This window comes from Scomber scombrus, chromosome 16 (genome assembly GCF_963691925.1).
Source record: "Scomber scombrus chromosome 16, fScoSco1.1, whole genome shotgun sequence".
NCBI classification, from domain to species: Eukaryota; Metazoa; Chordata; class Actinopteri; order Scombriformes; family Scombridae; genus Scomber; species Scomber scombrus.
In genome coordinates, this window is record NC_084985.1 from 4,177,684 (window position 1) to 4,198,706 (window position 21,023).

At 41.4% G+C, this 21,023-nt stretch overlaps 1 protein-coding gene across 1 annotated transcript in view; it reads right to left on the reverse strand.

Moving 5' to 3' along the window:
- Positions 1-17,134: 17,134 nt before the first annotated feature.
- LOC133996891 (voltage-dependent calcium channel gamma-7 subunit-like) overlaps positions 17,135-21,023 on the reverse strand; it is a 52,748-nt gene continuing 48,859 nt past the window's right edge. The window contains exon 4 of the mRNA XM_062436406.1: positions 17,135-17,674. Coding sequence (XP_062292390.1) covers positions 17,135-17,674 — 540 coding nt within the window. The remainder of the gene's footprint in view (positions 17,675-21,023) is intronic.

Here is a 21,023-nt window from a genome sequence, read left to right on the forward strand (position 1 = left end):
TGGAGGCTGATGCTGACTGACTGAGGGAACAGGTGCTTTTTTATTGTAATACTAGCAGGTTGGCAGCGGTGTGACCAAATCTAATGTCTTCAGACAAAACGAGACGAGTCCATGTCTAAATGTGTCTCAGCTCTAAATGTTGGAAACCAGGTCAAATCACAACACATCAGCAGGGGTGCTGCTACAGTTTCTGGGTTCCCAGATGACAGATCCCTCAAGGGTCCCCAAACTGTAATTATCTTTAACCTCAGACATGCAGAGACCCTGATCTGCTCCTGATTAACTGAATCATTCAATCAATCAGACCTCAACAACTCCTCTCCTTTGCATGTATTGTACTGATTTTAATTAAAATGTTTGAATTAAAATCAACATATCTTTAAGTGGAGTCTTTTTGGCTTTGATCTCACACTGTTGCTGACCCAGTTATCACTACCCAACTATTCAGTTCACATGTTAATGTTACTCCTTTCATCCCCTGTATTAACTTGGGGAAGTAACATCTGTATTTTAACTTGGAAAACTATAATCTTAGAGGAAATCTCTGTAGGTAGCAGGACAGTTTCATAAAGTGACCATAAATGTGGCTATTTCTGATGTATTGCCTGTTATTCCACTGTCCAATTAATGTAATAGGTCTCTAAAATGGTTGATTAATACTTATTATATGTAAATGTACAGAAATGTATTTGATTTTATTTGACGTTTTTATACAGTCATTCTTAGTTATATACATAAAAGAACAATATTTTAGTATTAGATTATTGTAGACAGACTGGGTTATTTAACCCTCCTGTTGTCCTCGAGTCAAGGAAGGAAGGAAGGGAGGAAGGAAGGAGAGAAGGAAGGAAAGGAGGAAGGGAGGAAGGAAGGAAATGAGGGAGGAAGGAAGGAAGGTAGGGAGGAAGGAAGAAGGAAGGAAAGGAGGGAAGTAGGAAGGAAGAAGGAAGGAAAGGAGGGAGGGAGGAAAGAAGGAAGGAGGGAAGGAGGGAGGAAGGAAGGAAGGAAGGAAGGAAGGAAGGAAGGGAGGGAGGAAGAAGGAAGGAAAGGAGGGAGGGAGGAAGGAAGAAGGAAGGAAAGGAGGGAGGAGGGAAGGAAAGAAGGAGGGAAGAAAGGGGGATGGAAGAAGGAAATAAGGAAGGAAGGACAGACAGAAGGAAGGAAGGGAGGAAAGAAGAAACAGTCAAAACAGACGGGGTCAATTTGACCCAGGAGGACGACAGGAAGGTTACATTTACAGAGATTAACCTGGAAGGTAATTGTTTTTCATGTATTATAACGTGATGTGTTTTCCAGCGGTTTAATGCACATTTATTAACAATAATATACTGTAATTTAATTTATTTATTACTTGTTATTTTGTGTTATAGTTAATCACTGTAATTTGATGCCGAGATTAATTCGTCTTGACAATCAAGATATGGGTTGTGCACAAATTAGTGCAATGTAAAAATGGATATAAAATAATATTGTATGGGTGTGTTTACAGGGAGTTGATTGTTGGATTTTGGTTTTCAAATAAAGATAAATAAAGAATTTTTTTTCAGAATTTTGGGTCACAAGCTTAATTTGAGTTTTATAGGATACTCTAATCTGTGTTTTTAGCTTTTCATGCATCTCATTCTGTTAGTTATGAATGATCCCGTCTCTCATTCATTAAGTCAATTGGTTGGTGTGAAAAGAATCAATATGCTCCGACACACAGTGAGGTAATCAGTGTCTCTGACTCTGAGTCCAAAAGTCAACACTGTGCCAGTACGTCCAAATCCATATTCATCAAAGTCAGTTTAACACTTTTTAAATAGTTAATCAAAGTGGCGTCAGTCCTGTGGGCAGACAAACAAATCTATGAATGCTGAAGTGTATCCAAACATTAAAAACATGATAAACATGACATCATATAATAATCATAATATAGTAGTGCTCCTCTTTATTAAATTGTGATATTATAGCATCAATATTGATTAAATAATATACAACTACACTTAGTCATTTTGTAGCAATTTTAACCATTTAAGGGGACATAACAAGCTTTTTTAACCCTCCTGTTGTCCTTAAGTCAAGTAAGGAAGGGAGGAAGAAGGAAGGAAGGGAGGAAGGAGGGAGGAAGGAAGGAAGGGAGGAAGATGGAAGGATGGAAGGGGGGAAGGAAGGAAGGAAGGAAAGAAGGAAGGAAGGAAGGTAGGAGGGAGGAAAGAAGGAAGGAAGGAAGGTAGGAGGGAGGGAGAAAGGAAAAGAGGAAGGGAGGAAGGAAGGAAAGAAGGACAGAGGAAAGAAGGAAGGGAGAAAGGTAGGGGGGAGGAAAGAAAGAGAGAAGGGAGGGAGGGAGGAAAGAAGGAAGGAAGGAAGGAAGGAAGGAAGGAGGGAAGAAAAGAAGGAGGGAGTGAGGAAAGAAGGAAGGAAGGGAGGAAAGAAGGAACAGTCAAAACAGACGGGGGTCAATTTGACCCGGGAGGACGACACGAAGGATAAACATGTTTACGTTTATGATGCTCAGATCTGAAACATGGTTAAAGCCAGGTCTTCAGTCTGCTCTGAATGCTCTATTTACAAAGTGTTGCCCCTACTAACTCCTCAAGATGACCTCAACCAATGGCCGTCTGTTTCATAGCCTTTGTCACTTGCATATTTCAGATTGGATTTTGGGCTTGAACCATGAATGTATGGATGCCAGTAAGAGCTCAGCCAGTAGCCGATTTCCCCCAGTGGCCACTCACGGTATTGCAGCAAAAAATCCTAGTGCTGCCCAAAAAGCATTTCTTCTCATAGACCACCATTGTAAAAGATACGACTATAAAACAGTTGACAGGACGCCTCAAACAGCAAAAAAGATCCATTGTGACTCTTTCTGTAATGAATATTTGATCCATTGAGGTTTTATATATGTATAAAACTTTCCTCGAAAAGAGACTTAAAAATCTGAGTTTAAAGAGACAGGAGCTCAAACTGCCTGTTTCAGACGGAGGCTGAACTGAGGGGCTGCATAAAGGACCAGTATAAGATAAATAAACTGTTTTTGAACTGTTAAATCATGCTCAGATTGTTAGGGTTTCGCTCTTAGGACCAAATAAGCAGGACACAGCCACGGATGCCAACTCAGTGCAAACAGAGTTTATTTGGGGTTAGAGCGTAGATGGAGTGGATGTGGGAGAGTGGGACCTGGGACCAGGAACAGGATTCAACGGCTGGCTGGAGAGCGACCGGGCAAGAAAGGTGGATCTGAGGCAGAGACAAAACAGGAGTTAAACAGGTCTTCCAAACAACAGCTAAACTAAGGTAAGTATATCTAGATTTAGCCAAGCTGTGTACCACATGGGTAAACAGACGATCTGGAGATGAATGGGATGAAGAACCGGTCTTAAATACTGCAGCAGCTTGTTGAGAAGATGAGGTGATTGAGGCCAGGTGTGAAGAACCAGCAAGGGAGGAACCAGGGAGGTTACACACACACACACACACACACACACACACACACACACACACACACACACACACACACACACACACACACACACACACACACACACACACACACACACACACACACACACACACACACACACACAGAGACAAACACAAAGGGGAGGGGAGAGAATGCAGATTCCTAACACAGATATTCCCATATAACCCAACAATTAGGGCTGGGCAACAAATCAATATATTGATATGGTGATATTTTATAGATATCGTCTTAGATTTTGAATATTGTAATATAGTGATAAGAAATAAATGTTGCATTACAGAACAAATTTAATGTTCTGAGCTTAACAGACTGTTCTATTATCTGCCTTTATCCACTTACTCATTATACCGAGAATATAAATATAAACCTGGAAATGTGCATGATATGTCTCTTTTAATAGAGTTATAAAGATGGATTTCCTGAGTTCATCACAGAGTCAGGATTGTGGCAAATCCAGGCTTTTAATGGAGCCTCGATTTCTGATTCTAGCTATCAAAGTGTCCCATTACATACGGGCATCATGTCAGTAAACAAGAATAAATAATGGATTTTGCTCAGTAGATATTTTAAGGCAATATCTTCAATGTCTTTGTCAGGCACATGCTTTTTTCATTGCTCTCTTTCTCTTTCTGCACGAGTAGAAGACACAAGAGAAAGAAGAAAGGAATGAGAGAGGAATGAGCATGGAGAGGAGAACAGACAGGTAGAACAAGACAGCCTTTACAGGTTTAATAAGGAACAGTGAGGGAGTTAAACTAAGACAGATAGTCAATATGGATCAGAAGGCAGCCAGGGGAAAGTGGGGAGAGTTGAGAAATGTGTGTGTGTGTGTGTGTGTGTGTGTGTGTGTGTGTGTGTGTGTGTGTGTGTGTGTGTGTGTGTGTGTGTGTGTGTGTGTTAAAGGGAATATAGAGAGGAAAGGGGAGCCAGAGTAATAAAGACAGACAGAGAAGAAATCAATGCCTCAGACCAAGAAAGACAAACATTTAGAAATGAAGTGCAGTCCTTTCTCTGTAGTCACAGTAAAAAAAAAAAAAAAAAAAGCCAGTCTGCCAGAACTTCCAGTGACATTCACAGTCCAGTCACACAAGCAGCCGGCAGCAGATTAAACAAGATTAAGGAGACTGTCATAACAAAACCCACCTCACTTATAGGTAAACAAGCATTAGCAGTAGAAATGTACTTTACTGTCCAAAAGTAGAAGATATGCAAAGTTGTTTTTACACAGGTTGGTTAGATTTCCTGTCAGCATATTAATTTATTTTATATACTCGGAGCTACGAATGGTGCAACGTCAACATGGGAAGACTTAACCTTCCTGTCGTCCTCCCGGGTCAAATTGAGCCGGTCTGTTTTGACTGTTCCTTCATTCCTCCCTTACTTCCTTCTTTCCGTCTGTCGTTCCTCCCTCCCTCCCTCCGTCCCTCTTCCTTTCCTTCTTTCCTTTCCTTCCTCTCTTCCTTCCTTCCTTCCTTCCTTCCTTTCTTCCGTCTGTCCTTCCTCCCTCCCTCCTTCCTTCTTTCCTCCCCCTACCTTCTTCCCTTCCTTCTTTCATCTGTCCTTCTTTCTTTCCTTCCTCCCTTCCTCTTTTCCTTTCTCCCCCCTTCCCTCCCTCCCTCCCTCCTACCTTCCTTCCTTCCTTCTTTCCTCCGTCCTTCAATCCTTCCTTTCCTTCCTCCATTCCTTCTTTTCTTTCCTCCCTTCCTTCCCCCCTCCTTTCCTTCCTTCTTCCTTCCTTCCACCCTTCCTTCCTTCTTCCTTCCTTGACTCGAGGGCAACAGGAGGGTTAAATGTCTAGTGCTGACCGACTGATTCCTCAAACTAACACCTGCTCCCTTTCTGCTAAGCTGACCATTATTGGCTCATCAGTGCCTAAAAAATAAATAAATAATATATGCAGCTATTTCCACTGGGACTAACTTCTCATGGTGTTTGATATTCTAGAAACTTGCCCAAATTGCGACAGACCAGCTGCTCAAACAGGAATCTGCCTCAACAAAATGCTTGGCTGTGATCAGAGGAGTCTCCTCCTGCTGCTGCTGCTGCTGCTGCTGCTCAAATGAAAGCTGCAGCTGTGAGCTCAGCAAAGCACAGACGAGCATTACATCATCATCCTCACACCTAGATGTACCAGCACGTTCTGAGAGAAACTTGCAAACTTTTTTAATTAGCCAGTTATCTGAAATCTCTGAAGGAATAAAGGCTGCCCAAAATAAAATAAGAGCAGATAATTTGAGCACCTCTGAATAGCAATGGAGCAGCTGTACAGATGTGGTTGATTATTCTGGTTGATTAAACTTCCTGTCGTCCTCCCGGGTCAAATTGACCCCGTCTGTTTTGACTGTTCCTTCTTTCCTCCCTCCGTTCCTTCCTTCCTTTCCTTCCTCCCTTCCTTCTTTCCTTCCTTCCTTCCTTCCTCCCTTCCTCTTTTCCTTTCTCCCTACCTCCCTTCTTTCTTTTCTTTCCTCCCTTCCTTCCTCCCTCCTTTCCTTCCTTCTTCCTCCCTCCCTTCCTGCCTCTTTTCCTTTCTTCCTTCCTTCATTCCTTCGTTCCTTCGTTCCTTCCTTCCTTCCTTCCTTCCTTCCTTCCTTCCTTCCTTCCTTCCTTCCTTCCTTCCTTCCTTCCTTCCTTCCTTCCTTCCTTCCTTCCTTCCCTCCCTCCTTCCTTCCTCCTTTCCTTCCTTCTTCCTCCCTCTTTTCCTTCCTTCCTTCCTTTACTTCCTTCCTTCCCTCCTTCCCTCCTTCCTCCCTTCCTCCCTTCCTCCTTCCTTCCTTCCTTCCTTCCTTCCTTCCTCCCTCCTTTCCTTCCTTCATCCCTCCTTTCTTTCCTTCCTTCCTTCCTTCCTTCCTTCCTTCCTTCCTTCCTTCCTTCCTTCCCTTCCTCCTTTCCTTCCTACATCCCTCCATTCCTTCCTTCCTTCCTTCTTTTCTTTCCTTCCTTCTTCCTGCCTTCCCCCCTCCCTTCCTCCTTTCTTTCCTCCCTTCCTTGACTCGAGGAGGGTTAAGCTTCCAGGTGTGAAACAGAGATGCTTGACTGACATCTCTCTAAATCTCTTGTTAGATTTGCTGCATTTCACACACACACACACACACACACACACACACACACACACACACACACACACACACACACACACACACACACACACACACACACACACACACACACACACACACACACACACACACACACTAAAGAGGTCTAATTAGCTAAAGTGACAACACCTGCATGGAGGGAGCTGACCTTTATACGATGTGTCCTGTGGAGCTTCTCACAAAATGCAAATTATGTTTTCATTTAACCTTCGTGTCGTCTTCCCGGGTCAAATTGACCCCGTCTGTTTTAACTGTTACTTCTTTCCTTCTTTCCTTCCTTCCTCCCTCCCTCCTTCCCTTCTCTCTTTCTTTCCTCCCTTCTTTCTTTCCTTCCTCCATCCCCCTTTTCCTCCATCCTTCTGTCTTTCCTTCCCTCCTTCCTTCCTGCATTCCTTTCCTTCCTCCCTTCCTTCTTTCCTCCCTCCCTCCTTTTCCCTTTCTTTCCTCCCCCGACCTTCATCCCTTCCTTTTTTCCTCTGTCTTTCTTTCCTTCCTGCCTCCCTTCCTCTTTTCCTTTTCTCCCTCCTACCTACCTTCCTTCCTTCTTCCTCCCTTCCTTCCTTCCTTTCTCCCTCCTTTCCTTATTACTTCCTCCTTTCCTTCCTCCCTTCCTTCCTTCCTTGACTCGAGGACAACAGGAGGGTTAAGTAATTATTAGGGTCAAAATAAACCAAATTGAAACAGTCTTTCTCATCTCTAATGAAGTGCAGCACTGTGACCCCGGTGTATTTCTCTAAGTGTTTAAGCCATGTATTTAATGGAATTACCAAATGAATCAATTAAATCATAATTGATGAAAAGAAATATAATTTAACAGGTCAAAAGTATCTTTTATCTTCCAACAATGCATTTAGTAAAACATGCAGGTGTGTATAAAGAGCTCAGACACAACTGTAGTAAAAGCTGTCGTCTTAACCCTTTAAATACTGTTCAGGGTCAAATTATCTCTGTATCTATTGACATGTGTTTTAGTTAACCTTCCTGTCGTCCTCCCGGGTCAAATTGACCCCGTCTGTTTTGACCTGTTCCTTCTTTCCTCCCTCCCCTCCTTCCTTCCTTCCTTCCTTCCTTCCTTCCTTCCTTCCTTCCTTCCTTCCTTCCTTCCTTCCTTCCATCTGTCCTCCCTCCCTCCCTCCCTCCTTCTTTCCTTCTTTCTTTCTTTACTTCCTTTCCTTCCTCCACCCCCCTTTCTACCATCCTTCTGTCCTTCCTTCCTTCCTTCCTTCCTTCCTTCCTTCCTTCCTTCCTTCCTTCCTTTCCTTCCTCCTTTCCTTCTTTCCTTCCTCCATCCCCCTTTCTACCATCCTTCTGTCCTTCCTTCCTTCCTTCCTTCCTTTCTTCCTTCCTTCCTTTCCTTCCTCCCTTCCTTCCTCCATCCCCCTTTCTACCATCCTTCTGTCCTTCCTTCCTTCCCCCTTCCTTCCTTCCTCCCTCCCTGCCCTCCCCTCCTTCCCTCCCTCACTCCTTCTCTCTTTCTTTCTTCTCCCCCTTCCTTCCTCCCTTCCTTGTTTCCTCTATCCTTCTTTCCTTCCTTCCTCCCTTCCTTTCTTTCCTTCCTCCATCCCCTTTTCTACCATCCTTCTGTCCTTCCTTCCTTCCCTCCTTCCTTCCTTCCTTCCTTCCTCCCTTCCTTCCTTCCTTCCTTCCTTCCTTCCTTCCTTCCTTCCTTCCTTCCTTTCCTTTCCTTCCTCCCTTCCTTCTTTCCTCCCTCCCTTCCTCCCTCCCTCCTTCTCTCTTTCTTTCTTCCCCCTTCCTTCCTCCCTTCCTTGTTTCCTCTATCCTTCTTTCCTTCCTTCTTCCATTCCTTTCTCTCTCCCTCCATCCTTCCTTCTTTCCTCCCTCCCTCCTCTCCTTCCTTCCTCCCTCCTCTCCTTCCTTTTTCCCTCCCTTCCTTCCTCCCTTCCTTGTTTCCTCTATCCTTCTTCCCTCCCTTCCTTCCTTCTTCCCTCCCTTCCTTCCTTGACTCGAGGACAACAGGAGGGTTAAATTAATAGTTAATAGTTTTAATAAGATAGTAGTTATGAGGATTTCTTTTTATGATGTAGCAGTGAAGACTGATGGCTCTAATGGTTATACAATAAACCCCACAGCTCCATAAAGTTCTGCTCATTTTCACATTACATTAAATAACATTTAAAAAAGAGATGAAAAATGACTAAAAAGAGACTTAACTTGACTAATGAAACCCCAAAACTACCAAAAAGAGACATACAAATTACTAATAGAGACTTAAATTGACTATTGAAACCTAATTGCTACCAAAAAGAGATGACAAAATGACCAAAAACATCTAGTTACCATAGCAACTTAGAGATGGAGTGACTAAAGAGACTCAAAACTACCATTTCCAACGACATTTCAATCATTATTGCTATGTTATATTTCCATGTCTTAGGTAAAATAGGACATGATATTGTGTGATAGGAGATGTTTAGTGGTGTAAAAGCTAAAAAATACACTCTCTCTGCTCTCTGAAACATGAATCAAGGTTTAATCACATTTATTGATCAGTCAGATCGACTATTGATGCTTTCTGTGATACTGTGAGGGTAGAATATGAACAGCATGTAAGGGTTAACCAACTTCCTTGTTCAAAGTACAGACATTCGTATCTAAATCTATACGTTTTGCACAGAATTGTTATTTTAGCACATTAATCCCCCCGAAATGCATTGATTAAAAAAACATTAATGCAAATAGGAGGCTGGAACCAGGCAAGCTTTATTGGTTTTAAACTTAACAAAACACTGCTGGCAGATTTAAAAAAACACACTCCTGCAGGAATGATGAAAACAAAACAAAAATCTCTATTTCAAAACTCACGTTTATATAATTATATGGTTTTTGACGCGTGTTGAGTCCGTCTCAACACATACTGCAGATGACCATGTAAACCTGTTCTCAACCTATATATATAATGTAAACATGTCTTTTTTGGGTAGACTGCATACAGCATGTTCAGTATGGATATTTACACCTCTAAATCACAGTTTGAAGAAATGTCTGCAAGTAAACATTTCAAAAAGTGAAGAGCTCTCCACGTCTCTGCTGTGATGCATCTTCAAAAGTTGGATCTTATAGCAGGAAAACTCTTCAGCAAAAATCAGCTACATAAATATATATATGACTGTATGTAACTATTCAACACATCCTCATAAATAAACGACCACATACGTCGATTGTACCGCAGCGCACTCCACAACAACCCATACTGTAGGAGCGTTGACCAATATCTGTGCTTTTTTAAAACTGTTTCAAATCAAAAAAGATAATTTATGGTGTGTAAATATAACATCTGGTTAAGTTTAGGCACAAAAAAACCTGTTGGTTAGGGTTAGGGTTCGGGTTAGGGATTGGTTAAAAAGACACTTGAAACATGGCATGGGTTATTGTAACTACTTCCTTAGAATGTAGGCAATCCTTATCGTCATGGCAACAGTAAACACCACTACAATTGTAGTAGTGCTTTTTGGAAAAAACTGTCCTGAAACATGACATGGGTTATAGTTACTTCTTCCTTAGAATGTTGGCAATCCTTATCGTCATGGCAACAGTAAACACCACCACAATTGTAGTAGTGCTTTTGGAAAAAAACTGTCCTGAAACATGACATGGGTTATAGTTACTTCTTCCTTAGAATGTAGGCAATCCTTATCGTCATGGCAACAGTAAACACCACCACAATTGTAGTAGTGCTTTTTGGAAAAAAACTGTCCCGAAACATGACACTCGTGGCTAGAGACAGGAGGCGAATATCAGTCTCCTGTCTCCAGCTAAGTCCACTTTTTGCCGTCCTCCTATTAAGGAAATTTGTCATTTTTTAAAATAATGATGTCATCGGAAATGCGTCACTAACTGCAGGTCATAATTACCTGTCTGTCACTAACTGTCCGTAACTATAGGACGTTTTTTGTCAGTTTGAATTTTCGACCTATGTTGTCGTTTTTTTTCTTTTTGAGGATGAACTGGTTTGTGTGTGTGTGTGTGTGTGTGTGTGTGTGTGTGTGTGTGTGTGTGTGTGTGTGTGTGTGTGTGTGTTCACTACATATAGCAAGAATGCTCAGCTTTGGCAATTAAAAACAAACATCTCAAAAAACCAGCGAAAAAGCTTCTCGGCTGCTAAATGATTTTCCTAGTTAAAGTTTTACATAGCAAATATCCATAAAAGATGCTAACACTGCAGTTAATTGCTACACTGTTCTTTCTTTAACAGTACCACAGGTTGTATAAGCATAACATTTTTTCCCCCCTCGTATAGGTCTAAAAATGGCTACAAACAAATGCCCTGTCTTGGGGCACAATTGTTAATATGCTACAAAAAATCAAGCAATCTTTTTAAATACGGGACTAAAAGTCACTGTGCATGAGAACTTCAATGGGAGTCTAACTGAAAAAGCCTCTTGAATGTCAATCACTGTACACAAAGATATGCAAAAAGCCCTGAACTTTATAGGTTTTTCTTAACGCTATAGCAATACGAATATATTTTTTAGACAACAGTAACAGTGTGCTTCCAACTTTTTGTCGGGACATAAACCCTTCCTTCCTGCTTCAACATGTAAAATATCCATCATAACATGGACTGTGGATGTATTAAGAGAGCTGGATAATGTGTCACCCATGGACTGTATATAAGAAATAGACGTAACATCCGTGACGTCAACCATTGGTTTATGGACTGCTGCTCGGAAGCCAATAGTTTTGGATCTGGGCAGCGCCATCTTGAAAATTTTAGGTGCATGCTGGGTAAAAAGACCCCCATAGATTCTACTTATATGGGCATCAGGAGGGGCATGAGGCGCCCTCCTGAACCTGTGAACCAATCAACCTGTCAATCATGACGTAGCCACGCCCTAATGCATACCCTGCTTTATCGTCACATATAAAATCAGGGAGGCCAAAATGTCCCAAATGAACATCATACTGCATTGAAGAAGGCTTTAAACTAGCGATTGAGACCATAAACACATTTTGAAAACGTTTACTGAGGTTAGAAATCAAGTGAGAAGTTGGTGAATTCTCCATTGACTTGTATAGAGACGGAAGTCCTTTTGACACCAAAACGGTCGCCCCCTGGTGGCCTTTTGATAGAATGCAGTTTTAAGTTACTTCCTCGTTGGCCTCATTGCAGAGGACAGGAACTCCCCGCCTGGTGTCACCAATGTTTCCTAGTGGCCACTTTGGGTATTGCAGCAATTTAATCCCCTGCAGCCCAAAATCCATCTTCACCATAGCCCACCATTATAAAATAGACACATCAAACTGCTAAATAAAGTCAATTATTGCTCTTTGTGTTATGCATTTTGAATCCACAAAAGTCTTATATGTGCAGAACTTTACCAGAGCATAGAAAAGAGATTTTAAAGTATGCAAGGTCATCCCAATGTAAAGCCTATGTGCCAAAACGGGTGAGCAATTTGAATTTGAATGAATAAGCTCCATCTTTGAGTCCAGTATCCAAGTTCCTATAATACAATGGTGTCCAACTCTGCTCCTGGAGAGCTACTACCCTGCATATTTTAGGTGTCTCCTCAATCTAACACACCTGATTCTAATTATTAACTCGTTAGCAAGCTGGCGAAGCTCGTCAAAGGGTTTGATAATGAGTTAATAATTAGAAACAGGTGTGTTAGATTTGGAAGACACTTAAAGCATGCAGGGCAGTAGCTCTCCAGAAGCAGCGTTTTTGTATATTCTGGGTAAAAGGGAAAAGTATTTTTACAGGTTTCGGATGTAAAAACGGGTTAAATTTGACCGTGAACAACGTAAAATAAGGCTCAAGTGTACCAGGTGAACACAATCAGGATAATTAGGGGTGACAGAGGGTTGAACCAAACAGCCAATTAGTGAGGAGAAAAAAGGAAAATGAGGTAAGTGAGGAAAAGGAACTTCATTGTTGTTGAAGTCTGACTGTAGAAATCAAAACCATTTTTTTCCTCCAGATTAAGATGAATTAAATTAAATCTGAAGAATCAACATTCTTGACATTTTGGATGAATATGCATCAAATATATTTCCTTTTTTTTTGTATATTCTGGGTCACATTAGGGGAAGATATTTCATTTCAGGCTAAAAGAAAAAAGTGTTTTGACAGCTCTCTGATGTAGAAATGAACTAAATTAAATGTGAAGAATGACAATTTGATCAATATGTGTCAAATATATTTCCTTTTTTGTATTTTCTGGGTAAAATTAAAAAGTATTTTTTACAGCTTTTGGATGTAAAAATGGGTCAAATTGGACCCTGAACAGTATGTAAAGGGTTAAATAAGGCTCTAATGTAACAGGTGAACACAATCAGGACAATTAGCGAGGAGAAAAAAAGAAAGTGAGGAAAAAGAAGTAGTTACAGTCTGACTGTAGAAATCAAAACCATTTTTTTTCTCCTCCAGATTAAGGTTAATTAAATTAAATGTGAATAAAAGAACATTCTTGAAATTTTGGATGAATATGCGTCAAATATTTTTCCTTTTTTGCAAAATCTGGGTCACATTAGGGGAAGAAATTTCAGGCTAAAAGAAGAAGTATTTTGTATAGTTCTCAGATGTAAAAGTGGGTCAAATTGGCCCCTGAACAGTATGTAAGGGTTATATAGACGATGATCTCTGGTGTCTTTATGCCTCTTAAACCTCCTCCTACCAAACCTCCTCATGTAACTTTTCTCTGCTCATAAAGGCCTTTCTTTTTTTACACAGCAGACACTTTTCTGATTTATCATCGTCACTCTAACGACGGCTCTATTCTCTCTCCAACTGTCCCAGTAAGTGATGACAGTGTGACCAGGACCCTGACACTGAAGCAGCCGCCATTAATCTTATTGAGGGACGTTGGATTTGTATTTTTTTTATGGCATCTGCCTCATTCGAGCACATCGGATAAAGTTCTGAAAGGATAAACTTTTCCCTCTTGTGCAAAAAAGATAAATAAATGTAGATGTAAAGTATAATCTTAGTCCCACTGCAGGTAGCTTTGCATTAATAATAGATGAAAGCAGAAGGTGAGGTTGATTGCACGGCCATCTGTCACAGTGCACTCAGGTTTTTTTTCTTTCAGTTTTCTTCCCATAAGCTCATCAAAAGTACCAATTTCTGCTCTTTATACTCATATAAACCTTTTTCGATTCCTTTTTTAATATAAAACCAGGAAGAGTTGGATTCCATTTCATCTCATTGTGTCAATTCAGGAAGCACGTTTTCAGTCAAATGAATAAAAAATACTACTGTATAAGAGCATTTATGTCTTTTTTAGAGTCTTAATTGAATGGATTCAAATGGAATATAATCTGATCCTGGCTTCAAGAGGTCTGTTATCTATATTAAATATCTGCATGTAAGATTATGTACAGTAGGCTACACACTTCATAAAATGTAATTCTCCCGCTCTCCATTTGCAACAGTGTCAAAGCTTCGATGGCGAAGTCCCTGTTTGGTTTAAATCGTCACGGTTACAGAAACTCCTCCGACTGTGCTCGGCACTTTTTCTTTTAAAAAGTCTCTCAGGTTTCACGTCTTCTTCAGTTTTCATTCCACAAAAAAAATGTTTAACATTCATCCTCGAAGCTTTTTCCTCTCAAAATAGAAACAGCTTAGAAAATTCATTAGCTAAAACACCCTAAAACATACGGTAAATATTTACAACCCCCCGCGATGTATAGACGTATGTGATTTAAATCTTCGTAACATTTTCAAGAGAGGGAAGAAGAAGAAGAAGAAGAAGAAGAATGTCTATACAGTTGAAGTATAAATCTCTATGCATATACAGTTTTCCTCTGGGAGTGTACAGTATATAGAAGTGTTCGTAGGTCATGGTACATGGGCAAAAGTTGTAAGCAATACTGATTATTAACAATATATATTCTATCATAGTGGTGTTTTTCCATGTTTTTTAAAAAATGCACATTTCCATGAACAAGATTGGGAAGTAACGAAACTCATAAACTCATAAATCAATGTGGCAAATGCATCGTAAATATGTATAATTTCTATTTATTTCTTTAAAGATGAGATTATTCACAATTTAATTGGGTACAAAGATTTTTTTTAATGTTATTTAGAGATATATTCTTATGATAAATAAACAAATCACGTTATCTTGTTATATCACAAAACTTTTGTTATTGCACCAAATGAAAGTTGCTCATTAAAATAAGCTAATTAGACGTTTTTCGGAGGTTAAATATGAAGAATATTGAGCAGGAATCGGCTAAAATATTGATCTGTTTCTTTCAATTTTAGATTATTCACAATTTAATTGCCAAGATAATTCTCATGTAATTCTGATATATGTTCTTATTATTACAAAACACCAAATGAGGAAAAAGTCATTAAAATAAGCTTTCTCTCATTATAACACGAGTTGGAAACGCTTAGAGCCTGAAGCGATGATGTTTCAGCCTAAATTGGCTAGAAAATGGGAAAATTAGAGGTTTATATAGTTCGATTAGTTGTGTTTTTCATGCTTGGGGTGAGACATGGTGCTCAAACTGTTTATCTTGTGCAGAGCGGTGGAGGGTTGGAGCCTGTATCAGCTCACAGAGGTTTAACAGGAAGTGTAACAGGAAGTGTAACAGGAAGTGTAACAGGTCACCATCAGTACACTGCTGCATGATGCATGGTGTAATACTTAATAAAAGAGCAGGTGTGTTGCTTTATTATGGTTAATTATTACAAACTGGGACAGAAAACTGAACCCATTAACCCTCCTGTTGTCCTCGAGTCAAGGAAGGAAGGGAGGAAGAAGGAAGGAAAGGAGGAAGGAAGGAAGGGAGAAGGAAGGAAAGGAGGCAGAAGGAAGGAAGGAAGGAAGGGAGGAATGAAGAAGGAAGGAAAGGAGGAAGGAAGGAAGGAAGGAAGGGAGGAATGAAGAAGGAAGGAAAGGAGGGAGGAAAGAAAGAAGGAAGGGAGGAAAGAAGGAAGGAGGGAGGGAGGAAGGAAGGAAGAAGGAAGGAAAGGAGGGAGGAAGGAAGGAAAAGAGGAAGGACGGAAAGAAGGACAGAGGAAAGAAAGAGAGAAGGAGGGAGGGAGGGAGGAAGGAAGGAGGGAAGGAAAGAAGGAGGGAAGAAGGAACAGTCAAAACAGACAGGGTCAATTTGACCCGGGAGGACGACACAAAGGCTAACATACCTATGTTCATTTTAGAGACACACTGACTTTTAATTTGAAATAATCTAATATATTGTTAGTTAGCAGCCATCTGAAGGCCTTTATACACTGTGAGGTTTTTGGGCTGCACCAGGTGGAAGTTGGCAAGAAACATGTTGAAATCTGACTGCTGCTACAGATCACTCAGAATATGCTGATACAGCTGATGCAGCATTAAAAAGCGCCACGTTATGCATACAAAACATTTCTGATGCAGATTCCAACCCAGATTAGTATTAGACTCGTCCTGCACAGTTGTGACATGCAATGAACCTGCAACATCACAGTGTGTCACAGCGGCCCTTTAGTGGTTCATGTGTCACTTTAATATTTACTTTTCTGACTCATAATGATCTATGAATTATTCTCCCATGTTTATAACTTAAAATCATGATTCTGTGATTCATTGTGAGTCATTTTCATGCAAATATAAAATTTCAGTATTTCAATGTAATCAAATGAGCCCAACTATTAACAGTGTGGGCAGAAATATACATATATATATATTTTTGCATCTTGAATAAATCTTCACATTAAGGTATACAGGTTATTTAAAAATATGTTTTATATCTTTAATAATTCTCATATGTATTAACTGTATTGTCTGTGTAATATCACTGAGTTGAAGCGATGCCTGTTTGACGTTTTTAACCCAAAAAAACAAAAACAAATGCCACAGTAACAGTAACAGCAGTCTGCTTTCAATTAAAAAGGTTTAAAATGGGCTTAAAACATTTATTTAGAAAGTAATAAAATAATCTTCCCAACCATGTCCATCAAATGAAAAAAAAAAAAAAATAGATGATTTTATTTTTTATTCTAAATCGAGTGATCTTCAAAGAAAAGCAGGAAGCTTGAGTCCTTGTTTGATGAAATGATAATACATGTATATCAGATATATTGTTTATTTAACTCTTTTTTTTCTTGTTTTTCTGAATGAACAGTGCTTTGGGGAAATGGTTCAGCTTCCTGTTTCCTGTGCTGCTTCACACTGTTGCCTGTTGCCTGTGTATCACGGCCCTGATGATGAATGTACCCGTCACAAACGTCTCGTTGCTACTAAACCGTACAACTCCTCCCATCTTCCCCTCCCAGCGTGTTCAAAGTTTTGTTAAGTGTCTGTCTTCGTCTCGGAGGCTTCGGCATCGGCGGTGAGTCATCTCTCCGCCCACCTGCCTCTCTTCTTCTTCCCCCCTCCTCCTCCTCCTCCCCCTTCTTCTTCCCTCTTTTTTTTTTTGATCTCCTTAAACCTCCCTCCTTCATCCACTCTGCTGCATCCCTCCTCCCACACACTGCGAGGGTTACAGGATTTCTGTTGGAGTGTGTGTTTTTGTCTTGTGGTGTGTAACAGCTGTAGCAGAGCCAATCTAATCCACCTCATCACCCCTCCCCCACCCAACCCCCCCACCCAAGTTGTGTTTTCCCCTCCTTTGTAGCCTAGCATGGCGAGGCGCTCATCCGCATGTGCGTGTGGTAGCGAGGTGGAGGTACGTGCGAGGGCGGCCCCGCCATTGGCAGGGACTGGGGTGGGGGCCCGCTCGGATGAGGGTGGGGTTGAGAGTGAGGGTGAGCGTGGGTGTGGGCGTGGGCGTGGGACACCCTTGGTAGGGTAGAGGTGGCAGCTGGGTGGAGGGGATGGGGATAGGAGGAGGAGGTGGAGGAGGAGGAGGCCGCCTGGAGCTGGTAGCTGGCTGCGGAGGACGGCCCGGAGGAGGAGGGCGTCTGCTGGGAGCTGCTGCCCCCCTTGGGTGGAGGCTGCGGGGGCGGAGTTTGGTTGAGCTGGATGGAAATGTCAGAGGAGACGTCGGAGGGGCTGCGGCCTCGCTGAGGTGGAGGCCAGGAGTCCGGATGGAGGAACTGGCCGCTGTAGTCGCTGCAGTCGGACATGCGGGGGCGGTAGAGGGTCGGGTGGGGCCTGTACAACTCCTCCTCAGCGTAGCGCTTCATGAAGAGGTAGACGGACATCACTCCTGCACCCTGGGGTGGAGACAGAGTCATACACAAACATACACAGATTACTGCTATGGGTTTTGAGATAAGATATCACTTTATTAGTCCCACAGTGGAGAAAAATAGAAAGAGCAGCATTAAGAAAAAGAATAAAGTACAATAAATAATAAGTATGAGAAATAATAAGAACAATAACACAAACAAATATATATAATAAAATAATATAGAGTAATATTGGTGTTGAGTGGTAATATATCAGAGATAGATGATACTGTTATTGCACAGATTAAAGTGAAAGAAAATATGTATATAATGTCTATATTGCACAGTTGAATTGAAATTAGTAATATATATGAATTACACTCACAATGGACTATAAAAGTTTAGAGACTACTATTGTGCAATTATACTCATGCAAATGTGAAATATATATATTTATTTACTTATATATGCATCGTTTTTGCTTTTTTGTGTTGTTTTTCCCTAGTTTTATTATTTTTTATATCAGCACTTTTTTAATAATCCTCCCTCCTTTCCTTCCTTCTTCCTTCCTTCCTTCCTTCCTCCCTCCTTTCCTTCCTTCCTTCTTCCTTCCTTCCTTCCTTCCTTACTTCCTCCCTCCTTTCCTTCTTTCTTCCTTCCTTCTTCCCTCCTTTCCTTCCTTCCGTCTTCCCTCCTTTCTTTCCTTCTTCCTTCCATCCTTCCCTCTTCCTTCCTCCCTTCCTTCCTTTTTCCTTTCTTCCTTCTTTCCTAACTCCCTCCTTCTCTTTCTTTCCTCTTTTCTTCCTTCTTTCCTCCTTCTCTCTTTCCTCCCTCCCTCCTTTCCTTCCTTCCTTCCTCCCTCCTTTCCTTCCTTCTTCCTTGCACCCTTCCTTCTTCCTTCCATCCTTCCTTCTTCCTTCCTTCTTCCCTCCTTTCCTTTCTTCTTCCTTCCTCCCTCCTTTACTTCCTTCTTCCTTCCTTCCTTCCTTCCTTCCTCCCTCCTTTCCTTCCTTCTTCCTTCCTCCCTCCTTTCGTTCCTTCTTCCTTCCTTTCTCCCTCCTTTCGTTCCTTCCTTCCTTCCTCCCTCCTTTCCTTCCTTGACTCGAGGACAACAGGAGGGTTAAAGTGCTAATAAGCAACCTGCAGGCCCTGTTAAATGACGTATAGCCTGTTATGTCTGTAACAACACCAAACAGTGTCCTAACTTTACTGTATATGAGTCAAACTGCTCTTTAACTTTTAGAAATAAAGCATTTATGAAGAGTTTGTCAGGAACTGCAGCAATAACTGTGTGACTCATCACATCTAAAAAATCCAGATACAGATACACATTCAACATTTAAATAAATAAATAAACATTTCTAATCATTTTCTATTAAACAAAAAAGTACGTTTAGAGGATTGTGAATCCCTGGAGGAGGCTTTCTGAGTGCTTTTCAGTTTTTATTACTGGTTTTATGATGTTTTTATGAATATTCTCACTCCTGCAGGCGACTCATATTTTGTAAATCTTTTTTTTTTAATGTAATGCTTTTATGTTTTATGTCAGGTTGTCATGACAACCGCTACACTTTTATGCATAATTGGACATTTTAACCTTCGTGTCGTCCTCCCCGGTCAAATTGATCCTGTCTGTTTTGACTGTTCCTTCTTTCCTCCCTTCCTTCCTTCCTTCCTTACTTCCTTTCCTTCCTCCCTTCCTTCTTTCCTCCCTCCCTCCTTCTCTCTTTCTTTCCTCCCCATACCTTCACTCCTGTCCTTCTTTCCTTCCTCCCTCCCTCCTTCCTTCTTTCTTCCCTCCCTCCTACCTTCCTCCCTCCCTTCCCTCCTCCATCCATCCTTCCTTTCCTCCCTTCCTTTCCCTCCTTCATCCTTCCTCCCTCCCTTCCTTTCCTCCCTCCCTCCTCTTATTCCTTCTTCCTTCCTTCTTCCTCCCTCCTTTCCTTCCTTCTTCCTCCCTCCTTTCCTTCCTTCTTCCTCCCTTCTTTCTCCCTTCCTTCCTCCTTTCCTTCCTTTTTCCTCCCTCCTTTCCTTCCTTCTCCCTCCCTCCCTTCCTTCCTCCCTCCCTTCCTTCTCCCTCCCTTCCTTCCTTCCTCCCTCCCTCCTTTCCTTCCTTCTTCCTCCCTCCTTTCCTTCCTTCTTCCTCCCTTCTTTCTCCCTTCCTTCCTCCTTTCCTTCCTTTTTCCTCCCTCCTTTCCTCCCTCCTCTTCTTTCTTCTTCCTCCCTAAATATATTAAAACATTGTGAGAATGTCTGTGGAAAAATAGAGAAATCAAGAGGAGAGGATAAAAAAAAAAAAAATCAATTTTCATGCATAAAAATTCAAGTTTTCAGCAAGTTCCCTGATGAAACCAGCTTTTATGAAACACCACAGTCAGCATCATCTTTCTCCCTTAACGCGCCGCCATCAGGAGAGGACGAAATTAAAATACATTCATGATAATTTTTTGCAGAGAGTTGACAAAAAGGCTCGACGCTTCTCCGCGGAATGAGCCATTATCCAAAATGTATGCATGTTTTGGCACGGTGGGGAAATCCGCTGAGTATTCACGGCTCATTGACTATTCATCCACAACAGCGTCGCTACAACCGCCCTGAAACATGAGAATGCTGATGAACGTGTTGATGTGTGTGTGTGTGTGTGTGTGTGTGTGTGTGTGAGAGAAACTGTGTGTTTGTGACAAATCTCATGTTTTGTAGCTCCAGTTGCAAATTTACAAAAAAAAGGGCATTAAGAAAGCAGAAAAAGAGGAGGAGATGAGGGAAGACAAGAAAGGAGAGAAAAGGAAAGGAGGATGAGGGGTCAAGAGAAGAAGAAAAAGATAAGGGATAAGAGAAGATGGATAACTGAAGATAAGATAGAGACTTAACCTTTGTGTCATCCTCCCTCCTTCTTTCCTTCCTTCCTTCCGTCTGTCTTTCCTCCCTCCCTCCTTCTCTTTCTTTCTTTCCTCTCTTTCCTCCCTTCCTTCTTTCCTTCCTCCATCCCCCTTTCTTCCTTCCTTCTGTCCTTCCTTCCTTCTTCCTCCCTCCTTTCCTCCCTTCTTCATCCTTTGCTTCCTTCTTACTCCCTTCCATCCTTCCTTCCTCCCTCCTTCCCTCCTTCCTCCATCCTTTCCTTCATTCTTCTTTCCTCCCTTCCTTTCCTTATTTCCTCCCATCCTTTCCTTCCTTCTTCTCCCTTCCTTCTTCCTTTCCTTCCTTCTTCCTCCCTTCCATCCTGCCTTCCTCCCTCCTTCCCTCCTTCCATCTTCCCTTCCTCTCCTTTCCTTCCTTCTTCCTCCCTTCCTTCCTTGACTTGAGGACAACAGGAGGGTTAATGGAGGACAAGAAGAGGAGAAATGAGAAGGAAGGAATGTGGATGCAGAGGACACGGAAGAAAGGAAGAGAGGAG